At 42.3% G+C, this 17987-nt stretch overlaps 1 protein-coding gene across 1 annotated transcript in view; it reads left to right on the top strand.

Moving 5' to 3' along the window:
- LOC120575264 (cell division cycle protein 27 homolog) overlaps window positions 1-17987 on the top strand; it is a 35007-nt gene that overhangs the window by 14249 nt on the left and 2771 nt on the right. The window contains 11 exon segments of the mRNA XM_039825983.1: window positions 93-202; window positions 677-776; window positions 5399-5579; window positions 6048-6070; window positions 6072-6135; window positions 6138-6220; window positions 8454-8606; window positions 12952-13032; window positions 13554-13681; window positions 14237-14354; window positions 14452-14580. Of these exon segments, the coding sequence (XP_039681917.1) occupies window positions 93-202; window positions 677-776; window positions 5399-5579; window positions 6048-6070; window positions 6072-6135; window positions 6138-6220; window positions 8454-8606; window positions 12952-13032; window positions 13554-13681; window positions 14237-14354; window positions 14452-14580 (1170 nt within the window).

Genomic DNA, 17987 nt, shown 5'->3' with positions numbered 1-17987 from the left:
GTGTCCTTTTATACTTCCTGTTAGTAATCTGTCACTTTGTCTCCCCTGTCTGTCTCTTGTCTGTCTGTCCATCTCGTCTGTCTGTCTGGCAGTCTGTCTCCAGAATCAGTCAGTCAAAGTCTGTTTTCAGTCAGAGTGGAAACAGCAGAGATGTGCTCCCCATCCCCTTCAACCAATCACAGACCTCCGCTGCTCACACCAGGTAACTATAGCAACCAATCCCAGACCTCCCACCCTCCAGGTGAATGTGTCATTACCTGTAAGTTGTAGTTGGGCTCACCAAATATAGCTAAAACGTTATGTTGCAAGCTATCATAAGCTAACCATAATTGTAACATTAGGAACTTTAACACTTAACGTTATTTAACTCACAGCTAACTTTACTATCCAATTCAATGCGTTCCTGTCGCGTTATTACGAATCCCACTCGCTTTCTAGTTAGGGTCCTAGAATGGCGATCCAGAAAATATGGTCCTGAAAGTGCCGCCTCCGGTGCTACAGCTATATGTTACTCCCTTCAAACGCAGCCTTCTCCTCCTGAATGTGGAGAGTAAAGCAAAACGTTTATGTTGACTGCTTATTCATTAATCCTGCACACAGTGGTCGCTTAGTTTATTTACAGTTTATTATTAAATGTGACACCTTCTGTCTGATGACCTGTCTGTCTGTCTCTCAGTGGCTCCCCTCAGGTCCTCAGTCCCAGTATGTCTGGTCCTCCAAACGTTCAGCCCAGAAGAAGCTCCAGACTGTTCACTAGTGCCAGCTCTACTGCCAAGGTAACCCTATTACTACAGTATTACTTTATATTACTACAGTATTACTAATGTAGTAATATACAGTAATACTGTATACTGTTTACTGCAGTAAGACTTTCAGGATAATGTTCTATGGTTTTATTTATTTATTTATTTATATATATATATATGTGTGTGTGTGTGTGTGTGTGTGTGTGTGTGTGTGTGTGTGTGTGTGTGTGTGTGTGTGGTATATGTAACGCGCTAATGAGTCAGCCCGTACTCTCTGAGTAGCCTAGCATACGCTTCAGTCCATCGCACTCCCTCTGTCTTTTTCTTTTTTTTTTTTTTTTTTTTTTTTTAAGATTTCGGCCTTTATTTTGATAGGAAAGCTGAAGACATGAAAGGGGAGAAAGAGTGGGGGATGACATGTACAGACATGAAAATAACTCACCTTCGCGAAATTCCCGTTTTGAAACCAAAATAGGTGACCTACGTGAATCGTGTAGATTTGATGAGAAAATTTTAAGGGGGAGAGGAGGGGTGTAAGTACTCGGGCCTGGTGCCGTATGACTATTTTAGAAAAATAAATAAATTAAAAAGTCCACATGGGATTTGTTTTAATGCGCTGGATTTAACCATACTGTCTATGGATTTGACCAATCATCGAACTTCCACCAACCAATGAAACGAGTTCCACCAACCTTCTGCAGCGCATGTTCAAGGAAGACGCCGGGCAGCGGTAAGACAGGGCTTGCTACTCATTAGATGCTGGTCACAAAGCTTCGGGTCCGTGCACTCTGTAATAATGCAGTACGTACCGGCAACGACCGCTACCGTTAAGACTGCGACTGTTCCTTTACTGACCGACCGTGATACAAACAATACGTGTGCACGTTCATAGCGGATCATGATTTGTAAAAGCTATCTGAAGCCCAAACTGCCTTGATAAAGCTGTCTGTTTGGACTCAGCATGGCAGGTATTAAACATAACGGCCTTGTCCCAGAGTTTAGACTTCTAGCTATATGAAAAGATAAACAATGCCACGTTTTTAATAAATGTAAATAAAGCAACTAATATCAGCATGGACAAAATCATGAATGTACTAATTTGCTTTTTGATGATGACCTGGCCAAAGTAGTAAATTTTTGTTTTCACAATGATTCATTGTAGGATTATGATATTATTGCAATATGTAAATCCACATTGACTCTTTATTTAATATATGGTTGGAAGAAGTACAAATGTATCAAACTTTTTAGTCTTTAAAAATTATGACTTTTATTATTGTGTAATGTCAGAAGGACTTTAACTGTTTTGACAGTCAAATTAACTTTAATGAGTGCATATTGAAATATTACACTGTTGGTTGGCAAAAATGCATCTCAAAATGCATCAGATTGATGCTTTAAAATATGGAATATTTAAAATTTTCTTCTGGGGGCATGCCCCCGGACCCCCTAGAGGGGTAATATCCTTCTCACCTTTTTCACCCCTGACCGGTTTTCATGCCTGTCATATAGGAAAGGGCTGCGGTCGGAGTCAAACCTCTATATTTACAGTGCCTTGCGAAAGTATTCGCCCCTTGAACGTTTCGACCTTTTGCCACATTTCAGGCCTCAAACATAAAGATATAAAACTGTAATTTTTGTGAAGAATCAACAACAAGTGGGTCCCAATTATGAAGTGGAACGAAATTCATTGGCTATTTCAAACTTTTTTAACAAATAAAAACTGAAAAAGTGGGCGGCAAAATTATTCAGCCCCCTTAAGTTAATACTTTGTAGCGCCATCTTTTGCTGCGATTACAGCTGTTAAGTCGCTTGGGGTATGTCTCTATCAGTTTTGCACATCGGAGACTGACATTTTTGCCCATTCCTCCTTGCAAAACAGCTCGAGCTCAGTGAGGTTGGATGGAGAGCGTTTGTGAACAGCAGTTTTCAGTTCTTTCCACAGATTCTCGATTGGATTCAGGTCTGGACTTTGACTTGGCCATTCTAACACCTGGATATGTTTATTTGTGAACCATTCCATTGTAGATTTTGCTTTATGTTTTGGATCATTGTCTTGTTGGAAGACAAATCTCCGTCCCAGTCTCAGGTCTTTTGCAGACTCCATCAGGTTTTCTTCCAGAATGGTCCTGTATTTGGCTCCATCCATCTTCCCATCAATTTTAACCATCTTCCCTGTCCCTGCTGAAGAAAAGCAGGCCCAAACCATGATGCTGCCACCACCATGTTTGACAGTGGGGATGGTGTGTTCAGGGTGATGAGCTGTGTTGCTTTTACGCCAAACATAACGTTTTGCATTGTTGCCAAAAAGTTCGATTTTGGTTTCATCTGACCACAGCACCTTCTTCCACATGTTTGGTGTGTCTCCCAGGTGGCTTTTGGCAAACTTTAAACGACACTTTTTATGGATATCTTTAAGAAATGGCTTTCTTCTTGCCACTCTTCCATAAAGGCCAGATTTGTGCAGTATACGACTGATTGTTGTCCTATGGACAGAGTCTCCCACCTCAGCTGTAGATCTCTGCAGTTCATCCAGAGTGATCATGGGGCCTCTTGGCTGCATCTCTGATCAGTCTTCTCATTGTATGAGCTGAAAGTTTAGAGGGACGGCCGGGTTTCGTAGATTTGTAGTGGTCTGATACTCCTTCCATTTCAATATTATCGCTTGCACAGTGCTCCTTGGGATGTTTAAAGCTTGCGAAATCTTTTTGTATCCAAATCCGGCTTTAAACTTCTCCACAACAGTATGTCGGACCTGCCTGGTGTGTTCCTTGTTCTTCATGATGCTCTGCTGCGCTTACACGGACCTCTGAGACTATCACAGAGCAGGTGCATTTATACGGAGACTTGATTACACACAGCTGGATTCTATTTATCATCATTAGTCATTTAGGTCAACATTGGATCATTCAGAGATCCTCACTGAACTCTCTGAGAGAGTTTGCTGCACTGAAAGTAAAGGGGCTGAATAATTTTGCACCCACACTTTTTCAGTTTTTATTTGTTAAAAAGTTTGAAATAGCCAATGAATTTCGTTCCACTTCATAATTGGGACCCACTTGTTGTTGATTCTTCACAAAAAATTACAGTTTTATATCTTTATGTTTGAGGCCTGAAATGTGGCAAAAGGTCGAACGTTCAAGGGACGAATACTTTCGCCATATATATGATACAGTATTAGGGGACCCACTAAGGTTTATATAAAAGAGACTTCAGATACAGTATTAGGGGACCACTAAGGTCTATATAAAAGAGACTTCAGATACAGTATTAGGGGACCACTAAGGTCTATATAAAAGAGACTCCAGATACAGTATTAGGGGAACCACTAAGGTCTATATAAAAGAGACTCCAGATACAGTATTAGGGGACCACTAAGGCCTTTATAAAAGAGACTTCAGATACAGTATTAGGGGACCACTAAGGCCTATATAAAAGAGACTTCAGATACAGTATTAGGGGACCACTAAGGTCTATATAAAAGAGACTCCAGATACAGTATTAGGGGACCACTAAGGTCTATATAAAAGAGACTTCAGATACAGTATTAGGGGACCACTAAGGTCTATATAAAAGAGACTTCAGATACAGTATTAGGGGACCACTAAGGCCTATATAAAAGAGACTTCAGATACAGTATTAGGGGACCACTAAGGCCTATATAAAAGAGACTTCAGATACAGTGTTAGGGGACCACTAAGGTCTATATAAAAGAGACTTCAGATACAGTATTAGGGGACCACTAAGGCCCATATAAAAGAGACTTCAGATACAGTATTAGGGGACCACTAAGGCCTATATAAAAGCATCCAAAGAGCACCATGTCATGGGACCTTTAATTTCTTACTTTCTAACAAATATTTTAAACGTTGACTTTAGCTTTGTTCTTTACAAGATTGGGCTAAAGGAAGCTTACAGCGGGGGTTAGCCCTGTGCCCCCCTTTTAGCTGTGACTCACGTTTTTCCATGTGTGGTGTGTGTCTCTCTCTCACCGCACGAATTTAAAGCCATTTAAATGTCTGTGAACTGTACATGACAAACGGAAGGGTGTTTGTAGAGGCAAAGCTGCTCTGCTTACAAAAACTCAGAGGTGCACGGCCACGCGCGCGCAGCTTGCAGAGCCTTCGAGGTGGAAAAGAAAGCTGGGTGACGCATTTTCTGGCTCGCGCCAGGAACACCATGACAACCAGGAACCTGCTCCTGGGTTTTCGTGGTATTTACCGTATTAACAAGTCTCCCAAATAAACATCATCGCTGTCAACACATCCTACTACTATCAGTACTTCTGATCTTCAGTACTTCTGATCTTCATGCTTCAACAACTCCAGATGATGCAGGAAAAGCTCTGAATGTAAAGTTATACCCAAGCCTTCTTGCTGCTTTCTCTCAGCAAGCTCACTTTCAGACACTAATTACACATGTAAATGTTCAGGTACATGTATGAAAACTCACATGTAGATTCTTAGATGTGTGTAACAGTAATTCTGTTTGCGCTATGGGGGCAGTCGCCCAGGAAAAGAACCGCAAACCTACTGGATACTGGGTCATACTGAATGTGTCCGAACATGGACACTTAACATACTGTTCTGCCTTAACTAATGCTAGTAAACTAAAGTACTGCTGCCTACAAACATTGGTCTCTGTCTGTGCAGGAGAACAGCAAGAAGTTAAAGATGAAGTTTCCTACGAAGATCCCCAACAGGAAAACTAAATGTAAATCAGCAAAGACGTCAAATAGCAGCAACCTGAACGAGAGTCTGGACATCCTGAGACTGGATCCCAGTCTGAGTCTACCAGACACCAAGATCCCCCAGTACCAGAGGGCTGCTGCAGGTAATCTATTACTAACACTATAACATACTGCAGTTCTCTACAGTGCTGCTGAGAGTCAACTCAAACGTTTTCAGCTTCTATAGTCAGAACCAGAGCTGCAACTACCGATCTGTGGATTATTATCTGGATGAGTGGATGAGTTCTTTGCTCTCTAAAATGTCAGAAAATGCTAAAAAAGAAAAAAAAGGGATCAGTGTTTTCTCAAAATCAAAGATATTCAGTTTACTGTCACAGAGGAGAAAAGAAACTAGAAAATATTCATATTTAACAAGCTGACATCACACAAGTTTCACTTTTTTTATCATGAAAAATGACTCAAACTGATTCATGGATTATGTAAATGGTTAATAAAAAAAAGAGTTAATAACTAATCCTTTTAATCTTTGCAGCTCTAAACAGAGCAGGAAGTTGTTAAAATCTATGTGAAGTCGACAGGAAATCACGTCTTTTATGAATATGTGTGTACAGACAGCGTGATGGCGTTGCTACGCGGAACTGGGCCGTGGTTACCAGGCGCTGTGCTCGTACAACTGCAGAGAAGCCATCAACATCCTGACTTCGCCCCTCCTCAGCACTACAACACCGGCTGGGTCCTCACACACATCGGCAGGGCCTACTTCGAACTGGCCGGGTACACACAGGTAACACACACTACCACACCACGGCCCAAGTACACAGGTAACACACTACCACACACTGCAGCCCAGTACACACAGGTAACACACACTCACCGCCGTACACACAGGTAACACACACTCACGGCCCGAGTACACACAGGCAGACCTGCCAAACTATACGCATTTTGCGTAGTAGATGCGCATTTTGACATCAAAATACGGCAATATGATTTGTCACTTTAAACTACACGAAAATCAGGTGACTGCTTTGAGTTCACTTCGTTGACGTGCAGTAGCCGTCTCAGTCTAACTCCTCATTTCCACAGCATGCGCGTATGCGCGGACCGGCTCCGCTCGTGCTCGTCCGTCAATACCCACCAGGTCCGTTTGTTGCAGAACTGCTGCGGCCATGACTGACAGCTGAAGTCACGAAGAATAGAACCACCAAACCACCACCAGTTAGTTTCCATCCAGAGGAGTAGAGGGGAACAACTCTGTGCTGTGTTTTCAAGGTGTAGTGCAGGGAATATGATCCGCCCGTGGAGCACGGTGTATTTTATTTTGAAAATTAACCAGATATTTATTTTGTTTCTGTGCTCGACTTCCTGTCCCGCACTATCTGCCGTGTGCTGAATTGCTGCGGAGCTCTCCGTTGTCCGGCAAAAATAGAAGCTCTGCGTATCTGCTGCGGAGGGCTGCGGACCGCCGGAGATGTGCCGGAGTCGGAATGCAGCCGTTATGCAACTGGTGGAAATGCACACACTGACTTTAATGGAAACCTAATAACTCCGCCGCCATTTCGGAGCCGTTTCGCAGCCGTTCCGCATCTGGTGGAAATCCCGGTAACACTTGATAGTAGTAGGCGGGCTAAAACCTATGGATAAACCGCGTAGCAGCCACAAGCATGCTGGTCTATGTCCTCTAATGTCAAGCGGGGATATCGGCTACTGATAGTAAAACGAAAGCATCAAATGCAAGTGTTATTCCTCCCTCATTCCCGTTTTAGTTTGGTTGGTTTCCCCCATATATCTATGGGTTTCCCCAAGGGAGGACGGTGCTTGCAAAGGTAAACTGATTTAATGTAGAAAGGTGAAATTGTGAAATGAATTAATTTACGTAGCCTACCTGTCAAATTTGGAGAAATATTATTTATATTATTATTAATGAAGCCTTGCATTTGGTATACAAAGTCTTGGATTTCGTAGCGGTTAAACTGAGCGGAGGTTGTGCAGAATGTTTCGGTGTCTGTCGGACCTTGGCTGGCCACTCGGCACCTTCAAACAAAGCTCAAGCTAACAGGCTTATGGCTTATTAGCTAGCCAAACACCGAGCGGTAACATCTGCAAAGATTGGCTCTGTGAGCGCATCAATCTGCTCGGTGTGTGTCTTATAACAAACAGAGCGAGCAGCCGCTGGACTGTAACACCTATTGATCCGTGCAGGACTTCACTGTGAGCCGGACTGTTTAGAGACGATGTGACCCGGCAGGTAACGTTAAAGGTTCGCTGCTACTGTAGAAGAGCTGCAAGGAAACACTGAACTGAGCTGTGTGTTTCCAGTGTTAAACACTGCTGCAGGTGTTCATGCACGACTGTTGGTGGTGATTTCCAGAGGTGGAAGACTTACTCAGATCATTTATTGCAGTAAAAGTAGAAAAAACAGTGTTGTAGAGTTACAAATGACTTGTCAGTTACAAGTCCTACATTCAACATCTTCCCTATGTAATAGTACAAAAGTATTATCAAAATATACTTAAAGTACCAAAAGTAGAAGTGCTCATTATGCAGTGTACTATATTTTATTGGATTATATTATGATCCAATTAATTGTATTTAATATAATTAATGTTTTATTTAATTCAAGTAGCCTACTTGAACATAATTATTTTCTAGGGTTTAAAATGTATACAGATTTGACATTTAATGGCATTTTTCCACGGTGTGTGCTGCGTGTTCATGAACCAGAACCCGACAATAAATCAGTAAGTTGCTTCTCAAAAAAGTTTTTCAAGGTTGGCAGGTCTGCACAGGTAACACACATTACCACACACTACAGCCCAGTACATACAGGTAACACACACTACAGCCCAGTACACACAGGTAACACACGCTACGGCCCAGTACACACCCAGTACACACAGGTAACACACGCTACGGCCCAGTACACACAGGTAACACACGCTACGGCCCAGTACACACAGGTAACTTAAGATGGTTTCTGTTCAGGTGAATAATGATGTCATGATGTTTGTTGGCAGGCGGAGCGTCTGTTCAGCGAGGTTCGCAGGATCGAGTCGTACAGAGTTGAAGGGATGGAGATTTATTCGACCACATTGTGGCACCTGCAGAAAGACGTCGCCCTGTCTGCCCTGTCCAAAGACCTGACCGACATGGACAAGAACTGTCCCGAGGTAAGCACTACACCTGTCCAAAGACCTGACCGACATAAACAAGAACTGTCCCAAGGTAAGAATCACACATGTCCTGGGGTCTCATTTATAAAACTGTGCGTAGGATCCTTACTATAAGTGTACGTGCGCCCAAAAGCCCAAATTGGCGTACGCTGAAAAAAAGTCAGATTTATAAAACCGTGGACACGCGCAACCTGTAAGCAATGTTCCCTTTATAAATCAGAGATTGACTACAAGGGTGCGTCGTGGATCAACCTCTTATCCCGCCCTGTACTGCCCATTTTTAACCATAAATAGTCAATGTAAAGCACCTCGTGAATGCTGATCCGATACGTTAATGACCCTGGCAGTTGTTCTCCGTTACACGAAACATGCCGAATCATGACGACTGGCGGAGAAAAAACAAACAAAAAAAACTCTCAGATACACGGGAATTGCTGCCAATTGAATTATAATTTCGGCCTGTTGTGCGCATAGTGTAGGAAAACTGGATCTATAGACTACCTTTATTAATAACCTCTTCCAAAACAGCAGGCATTACGGTACTCGTGGACAGCTTCCGATATACCAGACGTATATAATAAGATTTAACAGAACTATATATTATATCCAAACAAGTCTTAGTGATGAAGTTGAAGATTATATATATTATTTATTTAAAAAACACTTAGCTGTCAGCCATTTCCCCTGAAAACAGCCAGTTTCACCCAGAGTGGCGGGACCTGTATTTGGACCGGGTTGTGGCACGGTTCCGCGCGTTCCCTCTCTACTGGGCCCAATTCAGTACATAGATCCAAGAGCGCAGCTATATTACTATTACAGCTACATTAGGGAAATTTAAATCGGCATATGAGCCAGTAATCGTCATGGTCCCTGAAGTCTCTTTTTCTCCTGATCCTTCCATTCCAGTCCTCCAGCAGTGCCATCATGCAGCATTACGCACGCGGGTTCACGCGGTATTTATATGTTTAGTCTACAACAATTTGTGATTGTTAACACCTTGCTAAAATCACAGCAACAACTAGTGGTATCCCCCACCCCGAGATACAATTTGAAATCGAAATGTAATAAGCAAACACACTTTTCTTCATGCAGGGTTTGTTATAAACAGTATTCAATTTTAGACCGATAACAAGGACATAGAGCGTAACGATTGCGCGAGAGCTTAACGGCTGTATTTCCAGACTTTGACATTTGATGATATATGCACAGTTTTAAAGACAGATATTTAGTTATTTACACTGTGTTCTGCATTCCATGCAGTCGGGCCATCTCCTCCTGCGCTCCGTAGCGGACAATGTGACGGCGAGACAGCGCTGATTAAATATTAAGAATTAGTTTTGATTTAAGATTTGAGTTGGAGGTGTTTATGGAACAATTATCACTCAGTACAAGCGCAAATAACACTTCTGGATTTAATCTTCATATGGTGTGAAGAAATGTGCGTGAAGCATTACTTTTTAATACTTAAACATATTAAGAGTAGCCTAACCCTTATTCCCACATGTACTTTCTGCAGTCTGACTTTAGTTCACCACCTCACCATCTGCGTCGCCAATTCCTATTTTGTCTCCAAAATGTGCATACGCATGGGTCAGAGTTTGCGTGGAGGACCGCACATTCTCCTGTCAAGTTTGTTTTTTATAAATCACAACCTTGCGTGGGAAGTGGCGCCGCACGCGTTTTCAGCCCCATTTTGGGGGCGCGCGCGCATACGTTATAAATGAGACCCCTGGTTCTGCACGGGCCGAAAATGGGCTCTTACCCTGACTGACTGAGACCTTAAACTGAGCCTAAGGAGGTTTTGTTTCTTCTTCAAAGACAACGTCCTCTGCTGCTTTGGAATATTAAAAACTGCTCCGACAACAGCAGACCGACGCACAGAGAAGTCACTGCAGCCAGCCAGTTAGAAAACATCCGGCGGTCGGGAGCTTTAGTTTGTCAGAGACTGTGAATCAGCAGCAGCAGCGTTAGCCTTAGGGCTTTTCACACATACCTTATTTGGTCCGGACTTTCGGACTTTTTAAGTTTGAACCGAACCAAAATTACAGGTGTGAAACCTGACCACGGTCCGGATCAAAAGACCAAATTTTGGTCCGATAAAAAGAGGTGGTCTCGGTCCGGACCAAACTGAACCATGGTCCAGTTCATATATAGTGTGAAAGCATTTTTTGGATGGTTCGGACTTTCGGACGAAATACAAGAAGCTCTGGCAGGCTCTCCCTGTGTTACAAGACTGGGGAAGCTCCTTTTAAGGAATAGCTCGGTGCTTAGTGTGTAGGCTACATGAGAGAGAGAGAGTGACGGTGAATGTGCTCAGAGCAGACAGCTGTCAGCTATCAGAGCAGAGAATACATCAGCAGTTTATTTGTTAAGTGGTAGTAAATGTACAGTGGAGGTTTCCGTTTGTCTCTGAATAAATGCGTGTCTTGCTTCTCAACATCAGTCAGTAGGGGAGAGCAGCAGTCAGGAGAGAGCAGCAGAGAGCAGCAGTCAGTAGGAGAGAGCAGCAGTCAGTAGGAGAGAGCAGCAGAGAGCAGCAGTCAGTAGGGGAGAGCAGCAGTCAGTAGGGGAGAGCAGCAGTCAGTAGGAGAGAGCAGCAGAGAGCAGCAGTCAGTAGGGGAGAGCAGCAGTCAGTAGGGGAGAGCAGCAGTCAGTAGGGGAAAGCAGCAGTCAGTAGGGAGAGAGCAGCAGTCAGGAGAGAGCAGCAGAGAGCAGCAGTCAGGAGAGAGCAGCAGAGAGCAGCAGTCAGTAGGGGAGAGCAGCAGTCAGTAGGGGAGAGCAGCAGTCAGTAGGAGAGAGCAGCAGTCAGGAGAGAGCAGCAGAGAGCAGTAGTGGGAGAGCAGCAGTCAGGAGAGAGCAGCAGAGAGCAGCAGTCAGTAGGGGAGAGCAGCAGTCTTAGTGATACCAGATTTACTTCAAAACTCTGGAAACACTGGCACAAGCATTTGCATATGTTTTAAGTATTGTGTGTCTTTATATGTATGTAGGTATGTATGTTTTGTATGTTCCTTCTATGTACTATGTGATAGACAGTATGTCTGTATGTTTTTATGGTGTGTGTATCCTTCTTGTAATATGTTATGTGTACTTTTATATCTGGACCTTGAGTCTGTAAATAAAGTTTTTTATATATATATATATATATATATATATATACATATATATACATATACACAATGTAACAAAAACATGAACCTTGGTTCGGACTTTGATGTGTGAAAACGCCCTTAGTGTCCCAGTGTACTTTATTTATTTCTCTCAGTATTCATGATAGGGCTGCACAGTATATCGTTTTTTTTATCATCATCGCAATAACAACTGGCAAAATAAACACATCGCAACATTCAGATTTTTTGACTTAGTTGAAAAAAAATATTCTTTTTTATTGCTGGTTTTTATTAGTGATGCACCGAAATGAAAATTCTTGGCCGAAACCGAAAACCGAAAAAAGAGGAAACCAAGACCGAAACACCGAAAGAAATTAAGCCAATTATTAGTGCCATTGCATTTATTGGTATGACTGTGTACTAACTTTACTAAAATCAAGGCATGGCAATTGTATAAATTAATATTAAAGTTTAATAAAAAAAATATCTAGCAGAAATATGGGTACAATCTGATAGTCACATACAGTATACAGTAGCCTAAGAACAGAATAGCTTACCTATTGTTATTATTTGAGGCACTTTCTTGCAGGATTTCACTGAACATATCAGACAACGAGGGTGCATGCCCCTCATCTGGTGCAGAGAGAAAAGTCTTTTTTTTTCTGCGCTCTGATCTCCTCCTGCGCTGGGCGCTGCTCCGTCTCCACGCGGGTTCTCCGCATCCATCGCGGCCTGGATCATTTCTCGTGCGCGCTGCTTTATTTCCGCATCCAAGTAATGGTCTTTTATAACGCGGATCAAGTACAGTCGTGATGAAGTGCAGAGGATCCGAATAGATCTCACTGAAACGTGTGCTGACAGACTAAGAGCACTTTTCATTGTTTTCACTCCGTGGTCCGTCTCAACATCTTTGTTTAGGAGACGCTTTGCAGGTGGATCGGGTACTGACACACGTGCAGGTCGCGGTTTCTGTTTGCGTCATCACAACATTTTCGGCCGTACTGTTTCGGTGATAAAAGTATTTCGGTGCATCCCTAGTTTTTATGTATAATTCAACGTTATATTTGTTTAATTTGCTTTTTGTTTTAGCAAATTACTGAAAGCAGCAGAACTGAGAAAACTTTATTATCTTGAAATTATATCGCTATAGTCAACATCGTTATTACATATTTTCCTCACATCGTGTAGCTGTAATACGTATATGTCTATCTGAGCAGCTGTCTGTCTGTCTGCAGGCCTGGTGTGTAGCAGGAAACTGCTTCAGTCTGCAGAGGGAGCACGACATCGCCATCAAGTTCTTCCAGAGAGCCATCCAGGTGAGCTGCAGTTTCCATGGTTACTAAGGTTAGACGGGCCCGCTACTCTTCTATTGTGGGTTAGTTTTGGTATGTTTCTTTCACCTCGCATATTTGATGCTTTTTTCAATCTTTTTGTTACTTTTTCCAATGTTTTTGCTGCTTATTGGTCAGATGTGTCTGGTGCAGGACCAAAAACAAAAGATTCGGTCCTGTGTTCTGGAAGTCTCCATAGTCAAAGCAGCTCATTTCATTATTTTCCAGACCTTGTTTTGCGAGTGATGTTACTCGACATCGTCGTATGGTTTGGAGGAGAAAGTGTGAATGCTTACACAACAACATGAAACATGCAGCAACTCCACACCCAACCATACTATCGGTGTGGAAGCACCCTGACTCTTACCTGTCTGTCTGTCTCTCTACCTGTCTCTCTCTGACTCTCACCTGTCGGTCTCTCTGACCTGTGTGTGTCTCTCTGCTTGTCTGTCTCTCTCTCTCACCTGTCTCTCTACCTGACTCTCACCTGCCTGTCTGTCTCTCAGGTGGACCCAGGTTTTGCGTATGCGTACACTCTGTTGGGTCATGAGTTTGTTCTGACGGAGGAGTTGGACCGAGCTCTCGCCTGTTTCCGTAACGCCATCAGAGTCAACAACCGGCACTACAACGCATGGTACGATCACCGTGGTAACCAGGGTGGGGGTAGCACCCTCTGGGAATGCACGTACACACATATATAGATATATCTCTGAATCTATAATTAAATGTATCTAAATATAGATTTATAATGGAGTAAATAGAGAAATATTCACATTTAACAAGCTGACATCACACAAGTTTTACCGTTTTTCATGAAAAAAATGACAATCTATTATCAAAATAGTTGGAGATAAATGTAATAGTTGACAGCTAATCCATTCATCTTTGCTTAGCTCTTCTCAGTCAACATTTGTAATGGATGAACTGTACGTAGGTCACTCTCTCACCATCGTGATCTAAACTAAGGGCTGTCTTATCTTACATACATTTCCTTTAGCGCCCTGAACTCATTTCCTCCTTACTTCACCTTTTAATAGATCACATTTTAAAGAGGGTCCACATCTCTGTCACAGTCTAATGTTGTGTTGTGTGTGTGTGGTTGTGTTTGTGTGTGTGTGTGTGTGTGTTTGTGTGTGTTTGTGTTTGTGTTTGTGTGTGTGTGTGTGTGTGTGTGTGTGTGTGTGTGTAGGTATGGCCTTGGGATGATTTATTACAAACAGGAGAAGTTCAACTTGGCAGAGATCCACTTTAAGAAAGCGTTGAGCATCAACCCTCAGAGCTCTGTGCTGCTCTGTCACATCGGAGTGGTACGTTAGCGTGTTAGCATCCTCCATCCACAGCAGCTGCTCATTTAGCACGTAGCATGTTCAACACTAATTAATTGGTGTGTGTGTGTGTGTGTAGGTGCAGCATGCGCTGAAGAAGTCTGATGCAGCTTTAGAGACTCTGAACAGAGCGATCGGCATCGACCCCAAAAACCCGCTTTGCAAGTTCCACCGAGCCTCCATACTGTTCGCTAACGACAAGTACAAGGTAATCACTCCTGATCTATTCTGATCTATACATCCATACACTAACAACAAGGTAATCTGATCTATATATCCATACACCTAACAACAATGTAATCAGTCCTGATCTATTCTGATTTATACATCCATACACTAACAACAAGGTAATCAGTCCTGATCTATTCTGATCTATACTGATCTATGCACAACATGTCCGTGCCCCTCGCCTAGCATCATGGTGGTACCAAAAGTCGGAAGAATGCGGCAGAGTCCTATTTGTTTATGACTAGGGCTGCAGCTATCGATTATTTTAGTAATCGAGTATTCTACCGATTATTCCATCGATTAATCGAGTAATCTGATAAGAAATACTTAGTAAACAGCAATAGTAAATATATTTATTATTGCTGTTTACTAAAAAAAGGAAACCTGTCTTTTGTATATATACAGAAAAAGCAAAACATTTTTATTGCCATATTCCAAGACCCTTAAAAAAAATCTTTTTCAGCCCCTTTCCCTTCTTGCCTCTGGCTCTTTGCAATGGATATGTACGCGTGCCTTGCGAAAGTATTCGGCCCCTTGAACTTTTCGACCTTTTGCCACATTTCAGGCCTCAAACATAAAGATATAAAACTGTAATTTTTTGTGAAGAATCAACAACAAGTGGGACACAATCATGAAGTGGAACGAAATTTATTGGATATTTCAAACCTTTTAAACAAATAAAAACTGAAATATTGGGGTGCAAAATTATTCAGCCCCCTTTAAGTTAATACTTTGTAGCGCCACCTTTTGCTGCGATTACAGCTGTAATTAAGCTTGGGGTATGTCTCTATCAGTTTTGCACATCGAGAGACTGACATTTTTGCCCATTCCTCCTTGCAAAAACAGCTCGAGCTCAGTGAGGTTGGATGGAGAGCGTTTGTGAACAGCAGTTTTCAGTTCTTTCCACAGATTCCGATTGGATTCAGGTCTGGACTTTGACTTGGCCATTCTAACACCTGGATATGTTTATTTGTGAACCATTCCATTGTAGATTTTGCTTTATGTTTTGGATCATTGTCTTGTTGGAAGACAAATCTCCGTCCCAGTCTCAGGTCTTTTGCAGACTCCATCAGGTTTTCTTCCAGAATGGTCCTGTATTTGGCTCCATCCATCTTCCCATCAATTTTAACCATCTTCCCTGTCCCTGCTGAAGAAAAGCAGGCCCAAACCATGATGCTGCCACCACCATGTTTGACAGTGGGGATGGTGTGTTCAGGGTGATGAGCTGTGTTGCTTTTACGCCAAACATAACGTTTTGCATTGTTGCCAAAAGTTCGATTTTGGTTTCATCTGACCACAGCACCTTCTTCCACGTTTGGTGTGTCTCCCAGGTGGCTTTTGGCAAACTTTAAAAAACACTTTTATGGATATCTTTAAGAAATGGCTTTCTTCTTGCCACTCTTCCATAAAGGCCAGATTTGTGCAGTATAGACTGATTGTTGTCCTATGGACAGAGTCTCCCACCTCAGCTGTAGATCTCTGCAGTTCATCCAGAGTGATCATGGGCCTCTTGGCTGCATCTCTGATCAGTCTTCTCTTTGTATGAGCTGAAAGTTTAGAGGGACGACGGGTCGCCGTAGATTTGTAGTGGTCTGATACTCCTTCCATTTCAATATTATCGCTTGCACAGTGCTCCTTGGGATGTTTAAAGCTTGGGAAATCTTTTGTATCCAAATCCGGCTTTAAACTTCTCCCAACAGTATGTCGGACCTGCCTGGTGTGTTCCTTGTTCTTCATGATGCTCTGCGCTTTACACGGACCTCTGAGACTATCACAGAGCAGGTGCATTTATACGGAGACTTGATTACACACAGCTGGATTCTATTTATCATCATTAGTCATTTAGGTCAACATTGGATCATTCAGCGAGTCCTCACTGAACTTCTGGAGAGAGTTTGCTGCACTAAAGTAAAGGGGCTGAATAATTTTGCGCCCACTTTTTCAGTTTTTTTTTTTTATTTTTTAAAAAGTTTGAAATAGCCAATGAATTTCATTCCACTTCATAATTGGGACCCACTTGTTGTTGATTCTTCACAAAAATTACAGTTTTATATCTTTATGTTTGAGGCCTGTAATGTGTGGCAAAGGTCGAAACGTTCAAGGGGAATACTTTGCAAGCGCACTGTAAATGTAGGGCTGGGAGATATGGAGAAAATCAAATATCAAGATATTTTTGACCAAATACCTCGATATCGATACCGCAACGATATTGTAGTGTTGACTAATTGGTGGCAGTGTTTCCTTTAGGATTTTATTTTAGCAGTGGGGGGCAGGTCCGAACATTTTTGATCCAACTTTTATCTTGACATATACGCTAAGCATTCTGTAGCAAATAACAATAAACCCACTATTAATTACATTATCTTAATGCAGTGTCACTACTCCAGCATGTAAATAATGCACCTACCATACAAATGTCTCCGACATGCACTCTAACAATGCAGCCCTATTTTTGATACCGTGGGGGGCAGAAATGTTGCCGTGGGGGGCCGCCACGGTCAAATCAATATAGAGGAAACACTGGGTGCTTTCATAAAATATTTACACAATGAGATTTTTGATAAATAATCACCAGTAATGTGGATATTATGACTACGTGGGTAAAGGCAAATAATAGAACAGTTACAACAGTCTGGTAAGTTCAGAAAAGTACATCACTTTACTGTAATGCAGCCTTTAAAACCAGCAAAAGACAACACTTATGCCATATTACAATATTAAGATATCCAAACTCTAAGACGATATCTAGTCTCATATCACGATATCGATATAATATCGATATATTGCCCAGCTCTATGTAAAAGAGCTGTTCACTAACCAGAGGGTAAATGTGACTGTACAAAGCTTACAGCAGGTCCATTCGACTAGTCTGTTCTGGGGGACACATTTTCAGAAGCCTTTACTATTTTCGTCTTCCTTCATTTGTAATCTGCGCCGTCAGTCTTGTGTCCACACAGTTGTGCGCTAGTAATAATCCTCCGTGCGGAAACACAGTGAGCTGTACACCGTTAGATTGATTTAACAAAGCTTGAGGCAAAGAATTTTTGCTTCAAGGATTTTTGTAATGAGATTATTCAAGTTATTAGAGGAATTGTTTCAACCCGTAATTATGACTGTCAGATAAAAGCAAGTGCCTTGCAGTGGAAGGTGGTAAAATATGTGGACAATTAATTAAAGGGAAAAATCCCATGAATTGGAAATTACATTTGAGAAGCCCACAAGGAGGCTAACCTAGCTTACCTTAACAAAGTAAGGAAGGCACGAGTCCCCTAAACAGAAGCTAACCCGGTTTAGGGGCATGGATGTATGGGTTCACGTGGATGGATGGATACGGTGGATGGATTGGGGTGGGCGTTGATGGATGGAGTGCAGTGGATGGATGGATAC

The sequence above is a fragment of the Perca fluviatilis genome, chromosome 15 (assembly GCF_010015445.1).
Source record: "Perca fluviatilis chromosome 15, GENO_Pfluv_1.0, whole genome shotgun sequence".
Lineage (NCBI taxonomy): Eukaryota > Metazoa > Chordata > Actinopteri > Perciformes > Percidae > Perca > Perca fluviatilis.
The sequence above is the reverse complement of the archived record's forward strand: the minus strand, read 5'-3'. Positions and strand labels throughout refer to the sequence as shown.